The sequence below is a fragment of the Anastrepha ludens genome, chromosome 2, assembly GCF_028408465.1.
Source record: "Anastrepha ludens isolate Willacy chromosome 2, idAnaLude1.1, whole genome shotgun sequence".
Lineage (NCBI taxonomy): Eukaryota > Metazoa > Arthropoda > Insecta > Diptera > Tephritidae > Anastrepha > Anastrepha ludens.
Genome location: NC_071498.1, coordinates 116,188,944 through 116,203,113, shown reverse-complemented (window position 1 = coordinate 116,203,113; position 14,170 = coordinate 116,188,944). Strand labels below are relative to the sequence as shown.

The following is a 14,170-nucleotide window of genomic DNA, read 5'->3' as shown; positions in this document are numbered from 1 at the left end:
ACAAAAAAGTAAAATATGTGGATTATTTCGTAAATTATATTATATAGATTACAAAATTTCACTGATCAGTTCGGAATAAACATGCATTAATTTTTTTCAGTTTGAACTTTTTTCATATATCTTTAATTAAAGTTGGCAGTTCAGCCACCTTTATTAGAACTAGCCATCCTTAACGTTTATTTCTTTTTTTCTTCTCTTCCATGTAATCTCATACCAACTTGGGAAATCTTAAATCGAACTTATTTTCACTCCGTGCCGAACAATTTTATTAACTCATGTGTGCGATGAATTCTTGCACAATGCAGCCCGAACGCATTCGTCAACGTGACAGTCGCAACAAAAACGCACTACACTATTGTGCTGCACAGAACGCTCACACGCGTGAACTCGTGGCGGCGGCCAGCATCGCCGTCGCAGCTCCAGATTTGCTGGAGTCTGCCGACGAGGATGGCTTTACGCCGCTTCACTTGGCTGTTATTCAGGGCAACTTGGCAATGGTCAATTTGCTGCTGGCGAATAAAGCCGACGTGAATGCGGTCGATAACGAGGGCCATTCTGTGGTGCATTGGGCGACGGGTAAGTACCAACAATCGCTAATGGATACGTCAATGAACTGGCGATGACATTTCACACCATCACACTCTACGGCTGTGTGAGACTGAAAAAATTTTACACTGCACGCATTAACCCAGCAAACCAAATAGGTAGCGTTAAGAAATTAAAGTCTTGAAGAGCCTCATTCAGGGAGAGCTCCTCAAAAGCGGTACTTATCAAATAATTGTTGGAGGTAAATGTTTCCTTTAGCGAATGTATTGCCTATTTAGAAGATGAGTCAGATATTAACGTAATTACATTTTAGAAAATTCCCTGTTCTAGCGGCATCAACCGCTTAAGGTATACAAATAAAAGAAGTTCTAATAATGTTGCCTTTATGATCTAAGTTTAGTGTTTTTTTTTCACAAGAAAAAGTAAGCACGTCTTTAGGGCGTTACTGCAATCAGCAAAATGATGTGCTAAATTTTTATTTAATTTTCCTCACTTTCAAAAGTTGTGGTACAGGATAAAATAGTAGTCCTACGTCACTGAATAGCAATCAGGTAAAATAATTTTTCAGTAGCAATAAATTTCAACTACAGTAGATTAATAATAAAAATTTACGCGGTTTTGGTTTGGTTGAAAAAAAAAAACGCCCCAGTCGTTTCTTGCTCGCGATCTCCACCTCATATCGTTCTAAGACAGAGGAGGGCTTCCTCTACTTCCACGAACAAGTACCGCATTCAATACTTTCAAAGCTGGAGCTTTTGTATCCGTATCTTTACTCTTTATACTCTGTCTATACCACCATAAAACTAATTCCATCATCTGCGATATGAGCCATCAACAACTGGCAAAGGTACAGAACTCTGCCGAATATTTCCTTCAAACATTCCGAGTACTCTTTCATCGGATTTTGTTAGTGTGGCTGGTTCCTTTTTTGGGTAATTTTGAATTCGAGATGCCAGCACCACTGCTTTTTAAAACTTGTGTTTGGTACTTTATGAGTCCACTAGGAAAATTTCTGCTTTTCTGCTTGAGTTTCGTATCATTTATGAATACTTAAAATACTCCTTAAGAATACGAAAGCTTCGAAGAAGCAATCAATAAAATTTTATTTCACGACCCTTATGGTTTGCTGGGGAGGCACACGCACTCGCAAACGAACATTATTGAACATGCTCACACATACATACATACAGTAGACACATTCCTTTCTATCGTTATAGTTTGCGGTGAAATAGAGGCTTTACGTTCGGTGTTGGCAGCTGGTGCGAATATCGCTATTTCTGACTTGAATGGTGGTACGCCGCTTCATTACGCCGCGCAGATGTGTGGCGCCAATGTTGACAGCAAAATGGGTCAGGCTAATGCCACTAAGCTGGCATTTGAGATACTCGGCATTCTGCTAACACACCCGCATTCCAGCGTTGATGTGCAGGACAAGGATGGACGCCAGCCATTATTGTGGGCTGCTTCGGCGGGGTCAGCGAAGGCTGTCGTTGCATTGGTAAAGGCTGGAGCACGTGTGGAAAGCGCCGATAAGTAGGTTGCTACTTTGAAATTTTAAACGTATTAAATGTGTATGAATATACATATACTTCCCAATATCGTTTTGCTCAAAATTTAATTGAACTAATATTGTGTTTACGCTTATCTTCTATAGAGATGGGTTGACGGCACTGCATTGTGCGGCTTCGCGCGGTCATACCGAGTGCATCGATACGCTGATTAGTCTGTGTGGTGCACCCACTGATCTGATTGATTCGAACGGCTGTACGGCGCTGCATTATGCGGTGACATTGGGACATGCGGATGCGACAGCGCGTTTGTTGGATTTAGATGCGGATCCGAATCGGCAGGATCGAAAGGGGCGCACACCGGCGCACTGTGGCTGTTCGAAAGGACAATTTGAAACGGTTAAAATGCTAAAGGAGCGCGGTGCTAATCTGTGGTTGCGAAATGCTAAGGGTGATCTGCCTGTGCACGAAGCCAGCTCATCGGGCAGGCGAGAGCTCGTCGAGTGGCTGTTGGAGCAACGACCCAAACAAGTCAACACTACAAGCAATGATGGGCGTAGTCTTCTACACATTGCCGCTCTCAATGACTACACTGATGTGTGCAAAACCTTGTTGGACTACGGCGGAGACATCAACGCCATATACCGAAATAGTAAAGGTATTGTGTTTACGCCACTTGACTGTGCTTTGCAAAAAGGTCACCGATCTACTGCCAAATTTCTACAGTCACATGGCGGTTTGCCCTCTAGTAAGCTCCGTTTGGCGGCACGCAGGTCTAATCCTTTTCAGGAAGTTAGCACTGATATGGTGCGTCCGTTGCGATATGTGGAAAAAGAAGAGCTACATGACTTGCAAAACTCTAAGAAGTATGTCGTGTACTTGAAGCACTCGGATTCGGATTGTGCTGGCGGGGAAGGAGATAGTAATTGTAGCTGCCATGAAAGAACATACCGCAGAGAACAGAAGTTTGCGCACACCTGCCGTCGGCACCAGCGCAGTAGACGGCAAGCGCGCAGACGCACCAGCAGCTGTGGGGAGCCAAAAGAGAGTCAAGGACACGGTAGCGATGAAGTTGATATATGTCGTTCTAAGAGCAATATCGAGATAAGGCGTCGGAAGTCACGTGAACGCTATGCGAGCTCAAGCGAATGGGATGACAAAGGTGAAGGAAACCATGAGCAAGATGAAGACTCTTGCGAAAATTGCTGTTATCATAAACGCCAAAAACAGCGGGTCATACGTAGAAAGTCAATATCGCGGCGTCGGTCTAAAGAGGGAGGTGATCACAGCAGCGAGAAAGAATCATCACCGGAGAAACGTAGAGTAAGAGAGGTGGAGGTAGAGCGTGAGAAAGAGGAAAATATACAAGAGCCAACATCTAAACCGAAAGATGGCAAGGAAAAGGATGCAGAAAGGGTTAGTCGCCAACAATCTGCAACTACGCGTGCAGCAACAACTATACTTGGCGACGCAGGAAAGGAAGCAACTTTTATCAAGTCTGCGGAGAACTTCAATGCAAATATGCAATCGCAGTCTATGGAACTAACGGATGAGGAAGAGAAACCGGCCGCTGAATTGGTAACCACAAAAGTCGATGTGCATCATGAAGAGGATACAGCTAACCTGCAACAGGAAGAGGAGACTGAAGAGAAGTCACAAGACGATAAGGTAAAGGGCGACGAGAAAGATTTAAGCGTACTGGCAGATGAGATGAGAAAAGAAGTCGACCAGGTAGTGAAAATCGCTGCCCTTGCACTAGAAAGCGATACGAAGAATGCTGGAAATGGAAATGGTGAGAGATATGAGGAGAGTGAAAAGCCAGAAGATGCAGAGGACAAGCAGTTAGCTGCACAAGCGGAGGCTGCTGTCGGAACAGATATTGCAAAAACTGATGCGCCTACACCACAGCTCGAAGTGACAGAAGTAACTAAAACAGTACCCAGTGTAATGGAAACTCCAGCAACGCCAATACCAACACCATTGCCAAGTCCCACCCCAGTAGCAGCTGATGAGGCGGCTGCTTCGACTGTTCCATCCACTATGCCCGCACAATCTGTGGAATCACATGCTTCCGCAACTGAAGTGAAACCGCTTGAATCGTCATCCACTCCTACTGGTACCTCTGTTACGCCTCCAGATGCTACAAATGTTGCAACTGCCGCTCAAGCATCGGCTGATCCACGCGCAGATGGTGGAGCTGACGTCGCAGAAAAAACGATTCCAAGTTTAACGGCAACCGAAACAGCATTAGTAACTGACCACACTGCACTTCCATCCGACTCTACTTCCGAACAACCACAACCACAGCCCCAGCCACAAACGCAAGCACAAAAACCGCGAGAACAAGAAACTCGGCGTTCGTTTACACTATTGCCATCGGATTCAGCTGAAGATGATGCAACCGAAGAAGTAGCGCGCAAATCAAGCTTCCAAATTTTGAAAAGCGATGATTCCGCAGGCGAAGGGCTGAACGGTGGCGTTAACGGTCAACATGAAGATCACGAATTTAGCGACACTCAGGTTTTTAAAATAGTTTCTGAGCCACAAACGCATTTGGGAAAGCCATTCCACGAACTGGAAGCAAGTTCAGCTGAAGACGAGCATAGAATTGCAGGTGCCGACTATGAGCACGAAGATCACATGGATGACGAAGACGATAAGGAGGAGTTTAGTAAGAGCGTAGCTGACATTCGCAATAGGCATGGTGTGGGTGGTATTGAGGGCCCATTACCCGCTAGTGCTGTACTTGGCGTCTACGACTACAGCAATGGACGTAAGCGTCGCCTAAAGAAACGTATCAAGAGTGGACCGAAAACGCGTAGCAGTTGGAAAACCAAAACCGATGACGAAAGTGGAAATGTGCAACAGGCTGGCAGCTATGCACATACCGCACAATCAAGCAAAGATCAGGATTCCGGTTTCGAGCCAAGTCCACGCGCCATGAAGAGCAAGATACCGACACCGAGAAATGTGTACACCGCACATGTGCCACGTCGCCACATCTACGCCACGCTCGATGGACGTTCATGCAGCAGCCGACTTGAGGGACGAAAGCCGGGCGATCGGGGTGCATGCGATATGACAGCGGTAACGCGGTCCATTCAGCGCAATATCAGGAGGTAAGTGAAATAAACAATTGCTCAAGCACATAAATAAAATAATATAAAGTGCTGTTGTTATTATTTTTTGGTGGCTATAAAATTTTAATTTAAACCAAATTAAATGATTCAAGGAATGTCTTCATTTCGGTGGCTGCGCTTGCCGTTCATACCCAGCATCTTGTAATTGAGTTCTCACAGTGACGCTTGGAGTCATTGGCAGCGGAGGCAATAACTTTCGTTACATTTGCCTAATTTATGAGCTGATGAAATTTTTTGCGCAGCTTGGTAGGCTGTGTTATTACATACAAAATTCCACCAGCATTCCTTTAAGACATAAAACCATCTGTGAGCTTTTCAATCGGCACCTGGTCTGCTGGTTCCATCTGCCAGCGGCTCCTTGTAATTGCGGATACTTGTTTGCGTATTGTGTGCATGTATGTGTATTAGGTCGACCATATTATATTTATAATCGAGTCTGCATCTTCACTTCTTTCATCTCGCTGTGCAACATCACTTAAACGACGCTCCCGAATGCCATCTTTAGGGCTGTGCTTAAGATTTATTTAGAATTTTAGAGTGGCTGCTGTCCGCAAGCGCAATGTTTACCTACACTCCCATTGACACATATACGCACACACACATACACAATCTGCTTCAATTATATTGTTAAAAAATCCTCCTTGGCTTGGCCAGTTTTGTTAGTTTGGTGCTTCCGGCTACATTTAGTGAGCAGGTGCCGGCAAATATGTACTTGGCTTCTTAATGGCGCCACACTGCCAGCACAGCCGTCGGTCCACAATGTTAGAGATTACATTTTTTTAAGTAAATTTAGTTAAAATTAAATGACCTGGCACCATTTCTCATTTTTGATTCTCAATTTTTATCAACCTTAGTACTTTGCCTGCTGACGAATGGACGGACGGGCGGCTGCCTGCCCGTGGTTTTACTGTCGTTGGAAGCTGTTGATTGTTAGGTGAGAATTTTAGTATCTTTTAATGTGGTTAAGTGCAATCAAAGCGCTATTCATGGCATTTTTAATGGTATTTTCTTTGAGGCTCGTGCACTTTGCATGAATTTCGTTTAAAGAGGGAGAGGAATTTTTATGGTGTGCAAGTCAAGTCAAAGCGGAAAGCAAGTCATATATGGAATGACAGCAAAACAATGTACACAAAAGGAGGCTGCAAAAATGAATAAAATATTTTCAACAGCTTGAAATGATAAAAATTTATAAGCTTTGAGTTAAATTTTGGAATGCTGTCGAAGGTATTACTTTCGTCTTTTCTTTCTTCATTTTTTTCTACCTGGAACACTAAATGTTGTGTCGAGTTAAAAAATGTGCAAAAAACTGCTCAATATTTATTTAGGTGGTAGCTATCAAAAAAATAATAATAACAATAAAGGGTTTTCCAATAAGAAGTGTTATTCCCGTAAAAGATCAATGGTTTCGTTGCTTGTGTGGCATGTGGCGCCGTCTTGTTGAAAATAAACGTTGTCCAAATCAGTACCATCCAATGCCGGCCATAAAAAATCATTAATCATCTCTCGATAGCGCAATCCAATCACTGTAACTGTTGCTCCAGCTTCATTTTCGAAAAAGTAAGGTCCAATGGCTCCGCGAGGCTTTTCAACAATATCTCTTGGATTTTATGAGCCCCAGATCCGACAATTTTGCTTGTTGACGAAGCCACCGAGGTGGAAATGCGCCCCATCACTCAAGATGATTTTTCGATGGAATTCCGGATCCTCTTCATGCATTTCAACGACCAAATCAGTAAAGACACGACGTTGTTGATGATTGTTAACTGGACTTTATAAGCCTGAAGACCTAAATCTTTATGCAAAATACGGTGTAATGACGTTTGTGGAATGCCTAATTCCAAAGAACGACGAGGAGCGGGCAAACCTGGGTTTTCTTCAAATATTAATATCGCATCACAGACATTTCCTAGATTTCAAACCTGCGTTCCATAGCATTCACTGCTGAAAAATCCCTGAAGTTTTCGCTGAACTGGGCATAAGCAGTGGGACCAATTTGGTTATGGTCACCCTGACAATTACTACCGGAAAAATAATAGCCCTTGACATTTCCTGTGGAGTCAAACGAGGCGACTCTCTCACTCTCTCTCCGCAACCATTTTCAACTTGAGAATGCAATTAGAGATGAGGTAAAATTTAGCAATCTATTTAACCGCCCAAGGCTAAGAATTGCATATGACGATGACATCGCTGTAATCGCGCGAAATAAAAAATAAAAGTTTTACTCATCGAAAAATGAGCTGCGACCGTAGGACCCAAAATAAATGCAGAAAAAAATATCTGGGGATTTCACGCATGCTGGTGAGAAGATAGACAGAAGACATGGTAATTGGCACTTACCGCTTCGAGGGCGTACAATCATTCAAGTATCTGGGCGTCACGATATAAAACGACTATAGCTCACACAACGCAATATAAAGCTGGATGCGGCCAAACTATTAACATCTAAACTTCTTACGAGAGATTGCAAATTACGTCTATTCTAAAGAATATTCGAACAAAAAATGCTGCGAAGGGGGTTTGGTCCGCAACGACTGTAAACTGGTATCTACTGGATACGCTTAAGTGAAAAATGTATGCAGCTATGTAATGGCGAGGACATCGTAAAATATGTCAAGTCCAAAAGATTGCGATGGCTGGGTCATATTACGCGCACGACAGATGAGCGCCTCCAGAAATCAATCGTGTCATACAATCCCATGGTGCCTAAAGCACGAAGACGTCTAAGTCTAATATGGTCTGAACAAGTTCTAATGAACCTGAGAACATTGGGTATTAATATAGAAAATGGAGAACAGTTACCGAGGATTGAGAATCATGAAAATAAACCTAAAGCTCAGTCCAAGCAGTAAAGCTGCCCGATGATGATGATAATGATGACAATTTTTTTATTACAAATTGTCATTAAAAACGAACCACATTCTCATTTAAACGAGACCCATGTTTGGCTTACAGTAGCCGACTCCATCAATCCAATTTTCCAATATATATCGCGAGTCTTGTCATCTATCTTATTAACGATTTTATGTTTCCACTTCTCAATCGCTTCGGAATGCTTGACGAAACATTTACCCTTAACGGATTGCTACAGAAAATATTCTTATGAAGTCAAATAGCAGCTTCTGGTGGCCAACTGATATTCGATTTTCGATATTCGATTCCAATATTTATTTCCCAACTTTGGTGAATCAAAAAAAGACCATTTTGCCATTTGCTAGACAATAAACTAAATTTCTGGCGTATCACACGGGTTATTTATTTTTGTAAAACAAATAAAAATGTCACAAATTCCAAACCCGATACAGACCACTTTGCATTATTAGATCACCAAGAAAGCTCGTGAGTTGGTTTCCTGTAAGTTCCATGTATGACCCAGGCGAATTTTAAGCTGGTTTTTTCATGCAATGAAATTGTGGAGATTCCCTTGTCTATCTGTAGTTTGCTTTTGTATAAATGTATCGACATACAAAGTTGCTGAGCCCTTTTGGCCTCTGGTGGTTTGTCTTCTAGGGCTATCAAAGCCATAGCCGCAGTAGGAGAGATTTGAAACGGTTCTGAATCTTTAATTTCTGCTTTTAATGACAATGGTTGAAACCATTCAATTCAAGCCGCCTAAATTTATCGGCGTAAAGGAAACTGATCAACATAACAGGTATCCTATCCCATCGTTACAAAGCCAAGTCACATATGCTCGTTTTGAAAGAGCTTGGTAATAAGGTTTGAATGAATCCACTATGTACTCTAAAGTTTTGTCCTTATACCCTTAAGATATCTCTTTTTTATTCACTTTAATGAAATAAAGGTGAGCCAGTTTTTTGCGCAGAAGTTGTACACTGTTGTAATTCTTCATCGATGTATAGGCGTTACTCGACAAATCTTATAAGTTTATCAAAATTGTGGATATTCGGTTCAAAGGGTTAGGCCAGCGGCGCAAAAAATAGCATATTTTAGAGGTGCTAGAATGAAAATTTATGTAATTTTATACTTTTCAACGTAATATAAAAAATGCGTTTGCATGAGTTTTTTGTGATTAAGTATCAGGTCAGTCCATAAGTTCGTGCGTTTTTTAAAGGTGGTTCTAAAATTAATAAAAAAGATGTTTAAAGTATTTATTAATTAATAATATATTTTCCTTCATTATTTACAATGACTTCCCAACATTTAGGCAAATTTTTAATTCCCTGCTCAAAACATTGTTTGTCCTTTTAGCCAAAATACGCTTCGATATCCCTTTTATAGCTTCTTTTGAGTAGTAGTTCTTGTTACTCATATGGCATTGAAGTCCACGGAAAAGGTGATGATCACAAGGTGCAATATCCGGAAACTATGGTAGATTGGGCATTAGCTCCCATCCGAGCTCGTTCAGCTTGCCTAATGTTTGCCTTGCGGTATAAGGTCTTGCGTTGCCGGTGTGAAACAAAACTTTGCGTCTATTCACTAAAGACGGTCGATTTTTGTTAAGTGCCTCATTCAGGTTTGATAGCTGATGGGAATAATAATCAGCAATTATCGTCTGGTTTAGTTTCAGAAGTTCATAATAAGCAATACCGGCCATATCCCACCAAATAGATAGGAGAATCTTCTTGGGATGAAGGCCATCTCTTGGGGTCGGTTCTGGTGTTTCATCTTTATCTAACCATTGGCGTTTGCGAACAGAATTATTGCAAAGGACCCATTTTTCATTACCAGTAACGATACGGTTAAAAAAACTTTCATTTTCAAGCCGTTGCAGCAGCTGAGAACACCCGTTCACTGTCTGCTGAAGGTTGGCGACGGAGAGTCTATGCGGAACCCATTTTCCCAGCTTTGAAACCTTTCCCAACTGAGCCAGGTGCCTGTGAACTGTTCCGTGCGATGAATTTAACCTCTGAGCTATCATATCGACTGTTAAATTCGGCTCAGTTTCTACGAGTTCGAGCAAGGCGTCGGAGTTAAAGACTTCAGGATGACCAGCGCGCGGGGCATCCTCAACGTCGCAGTTACCACTTCAGAATTTTGAAAACCACTTTTGCGCAGTCCTTACACTCACGGTATCGTCTCCGTGAACAGTGTTTATTTCTGCAGCCGCAGTTGTTGCACAAAATATGCATCTTATACCCGTTCGAAGATTCCATTTTATTTTTTAACAGCACGCGCTTCTATCCGCGATTAAAATCCATTGTTGAATGCACAATATTTTAAAGAAATATAAATAGTTCCGTTATATTCCGCGAATAATTTTTTGTATGCAAAAATCGCACAAAAGTGAAATTATGGGTAAAATACGCACGAACTTATGGACTGACCTGATATTTCTGTTTTTGAAAAGCGCGCGGTGGAATCAATGAGACTAGCAAATATTAATTCATTTTTTTTCGATTATACATGTGAATAGCATTATAGGTGAGAAAAGCGTTTTCTGTAAATCGATTTTTAGAATAATTGCGTTTATGAGAAAAATGTTAATTAACTAACAACAGAAAAAAGCACAAAAAAATTAATCGGCGGAAAAGTGTTTATGCAGTGAATCAGTAAATCGAAAGGCTGAAAGGGAGCGAAGCATCCGTACGAGGAGTGGAAGCTTTCTAAGAACGAACGAATTGAATCAATTGATTCCGAATATCTCGAAATGGATAAACCGAAAACATGGGCAGATATACTTCTACCTGTGCCAAGTACTTGATTAATCATGACGAATACTGCATTTTTTGTGACAACTTAGTTAAAGACGCAAATCAAGTTTTCCGTCTGTGCCCTCGTTCGAAATTCCAAAATGAAGACTGGAGTATTAAGGTTGGAAAGCCAATAATGGTTAATAACCTAGTGTATATTATGCTTAACTCAGAAAAACAATGATGCGCTGTCAAACAATATGGCAAAAATAGTCATTACCAAACTGCGTCGCGCTGAACAACAGCGCCAATTTTCATAAAGAGACAATAGCCCGCTCCCCTCCTGTGAAGTGATACTTGACGGTTGTCCCGCTGTGGGGGGACGGAGCGGTGGATTTTTAAGGGGTGAGCCGAAAGACAAGTCAGTCGTACACGTTTCGACTTTTCAACGCTTTGTGCCACCTCAAAAAAAAAAAAAAATGAAGTATACCCATTCCTCATCCAAGAGATAAAATGGGCCGACATTACGAGTCACAACTTGTTCATTCAGTGTTTCTTTTGTTGAAGCTTTAGCCGCTACAATAAAAACATGCGCTACAATAAATACATAAACTTACAATTACCAACAACAACGGCTTAAATTTGCTAAATCGTCACTTATTAGTTGAAAGTAGCAAGCGCGAAAAGCGTCTAACATACATAATGTGCTGGTAAAGTTGTTGGCGGTGGGATGCGCTGAGGTGGCGACTCTTAAAGCCACTTGCAAATCTATGAATATATTTACTACTTAGTACTTGTAAATGCAGACGCACGCCCAAACGAATTTGTCGAGGCTACACCTAACGGCATACCGCTGTCATTGTCAATGGTGTTGTTATTCCGATTGTCGTTGTTGTTGTGCACTATTTGCATTCACGCTAATACCAATTGTAAGCAGAATTAACAAGGATTTAGTTTTGCTAAGATGATGTCGTTTGTGTGTGCGTGTGTGTATTAGTGTGTAGGTGTTTGTTAGTGTGTAGGTGTGTGTGCTTCTTGTTATTGCTGTCGCTGAGCTGCTCGCGTTCCCGTTCCCCTTCCACTACCACTTCCCAGTGGCATAGCGCGCTTTCCATGTTTATTGCCATTTCACCGATTAAGTAGTTGTTGTCACTGTTGCTGCCATCACACAGATCTAAATTAAATACACGCAGCACAAGCAGCAAGGTCTCCATCGCTGCAGCGAACATTTAATTCCCGTAAAATACTTTAAACTTGTCACATCGCGCCTCTCACACCGCCCACATACATCACACTTCCACGTCATAGTGGCTGTCAACCAATTTGGTTGCGTTCAACCGCATTCAACACGTACATTTACATACATACATTCATACATATATACATACATCCATAAACACACACATTCATATGTATGTACATCCCCGTGCAACCGCGTACCCACATTTTCTCGCTTTAATTCATTTGTGTAGAACTATTTTCTTTCACAAGTCATTGTCTAAAAAGTGTATCAACAGCTTTGAATATGAAGCGTTTATTTACACTATGCTCGCATTCCGTTGTTTTTGATGTCTAAGTAAGCGTATTAATTTAATTAGATTCAACAAATTACAACTGTAAATAAATACACAACGTTTGTGTGTGACACTGCTTTCGTTTGTTATCTTTTGTGTGGATATTTAAGGGTGAAACTGCGCTCTCAGAATCTTATAAATTTATATTTTTACGAGTAAGTACACACATACATACGTACGTGTGTATGTAGATGTAAACCGCCTAATTAAAGTAGAGTTGTTAAAATGCTAATTTCTTCATAAGAACGAAAAGTTTGTGCATAAAAAAACTATAGAAAGGAAACTAAGACTATTGAAAAGGCTTCTATTCTTACTTGCTGGGCATTCTTGTAGGCTTAGGTTTAACGTTGTTTCAGTGCTATCAAAGCTTCCAAAAAATATGAGCTTCAAAGTAGCGCTAAAAAAATTCATATAATTTTAAAATCCTTATTGTCTAGTCAAATGGTGGCGTTAATCGGGATTATCTCATGAATTAAGTGCAACTAATGCGGATTGACAACTAGGCTAATTCTCACAATTTGAGCAGATTAGGGTAATTTTCAATAGGAGCATTGTCGAAAAATGACAGTTCATATAAAAACTTCATAGTAAAACTTTTAAAGGGAAGAACAATAAAGACTGCATGCAATGTTGGTTTGCTTTAAGGGGGGAGCCTGGTTTATAAGGTCAAAAAAATCATTTTTTTTCTTCGTTTTAAGCGATTCCTAATACATTTCAGAATATTCACACAAAGTTACAGAGCCTAATACTCAATACTTCCGTAGATACAAAGCCAAAGGTAGGTGAGCGTTAGGTAGTTACGCTGTGACCGGACAGCTATAGTACAAACTTTATCTTCTTTCCTCGACTTTTCATTTTTATGATTTCTTTGAATTGGCGTACATGAATGAAAAAAACTAATGAAACTTTTGAAATGAATCATAGCTTGTTCCCTTCAGTATTAAACTCTCTTCTATTTGAACTAACACAATAGATAAAAAAAATTTTTCAAGATTTTTATACCAAGTTGAAGTGAATTTTTTTTTATAGAAAGGCAAATTTTTCTTTAAAATCTTCAAAAAGTTGAAACTTTGGAATTTCTCTCAGTTTTCTTAGTACATCTAGAATAAAAAATCATGATAATTAGAAATCCATTTGAATTGTTTGCTGTAGATAATAATTACGAGCTGTATCTTGTACGCCAGTTGGAAACTCCAGCGTTGCAGCGCTCTACTAATTTCTATGTTAAACATTTTTTTCAACTTATTTTAACCAGTACAAAAATTTGTTATACTTTTTAAATGTTCATTAAAAGATAGAAAAAACTTTGCAGTGCTAAATTAATTTTTTCCTTAAAAAAAATCGCAAAGAGATGCAATTTTTATACCTCATAAACCAGGCTCCCCCCTTAACACCTTCCAAATTACATTAATTGTTTTGATACGTCAGCTGTGTTGCAATTTAAGATTTTTTTTAAATAAATAATTATTTCTTAGTAACAGGGCAGCTAATACCCGTATTTGCTGCTTGCGGTCCATCTTTGACTGATGAGACTATCCAATAAACAAATCAACTGCTCACTAATCCGTGTAACAATTTTAATCAGAAGTAACTGCGCCGGTAAATCCGATTAACGCCGCCGTCTGTGTAAGCTATTCATTCTGAATTTGAGCTAAACCGAACCTCAAGTAAGACTTTAAGAAATACATATTTCGAGTCCTTGCATCACCCAGTGTATCGTGTTTTTTATATCCATTTCTTTATTGCGATCTGTTTTTTAAACATTAAGCAATATTTTTGCTTAAAGCTATTTAACTAATTTAAAAGAAAAAACA

General features: G+C 40.4%; 1 protein-coding gene across 1 annotated transcript in view; it reads left to right on the top strand.

Annotated features, from left to right (window-relative positions):
• The first annotated feature begins 299 nt into the window (after window positions 1-299).
• The window catches only part of LOC128871908 (uncharacterized), a 54,470-nt gene continuing 40,599 nt past the window's right edge, over window positions 300-14,170 (top strand). The window contains exons 1-3 of the mRNA XM_054114080.1: window positions 300-576; window positions 1,764-2,079; window positions 2,201-5,173. Of these exons, the coding sequence (XP_053970055.1) occupies window positions 300-576; window positions 1,764-2,079; window positions 2,201-5,173 (3,566 nt within the window). The remainder of the gene's footprint in view (window positions 577-1,763; window positions 2,080-2,200; window positions 5,174-14,170) is intronic.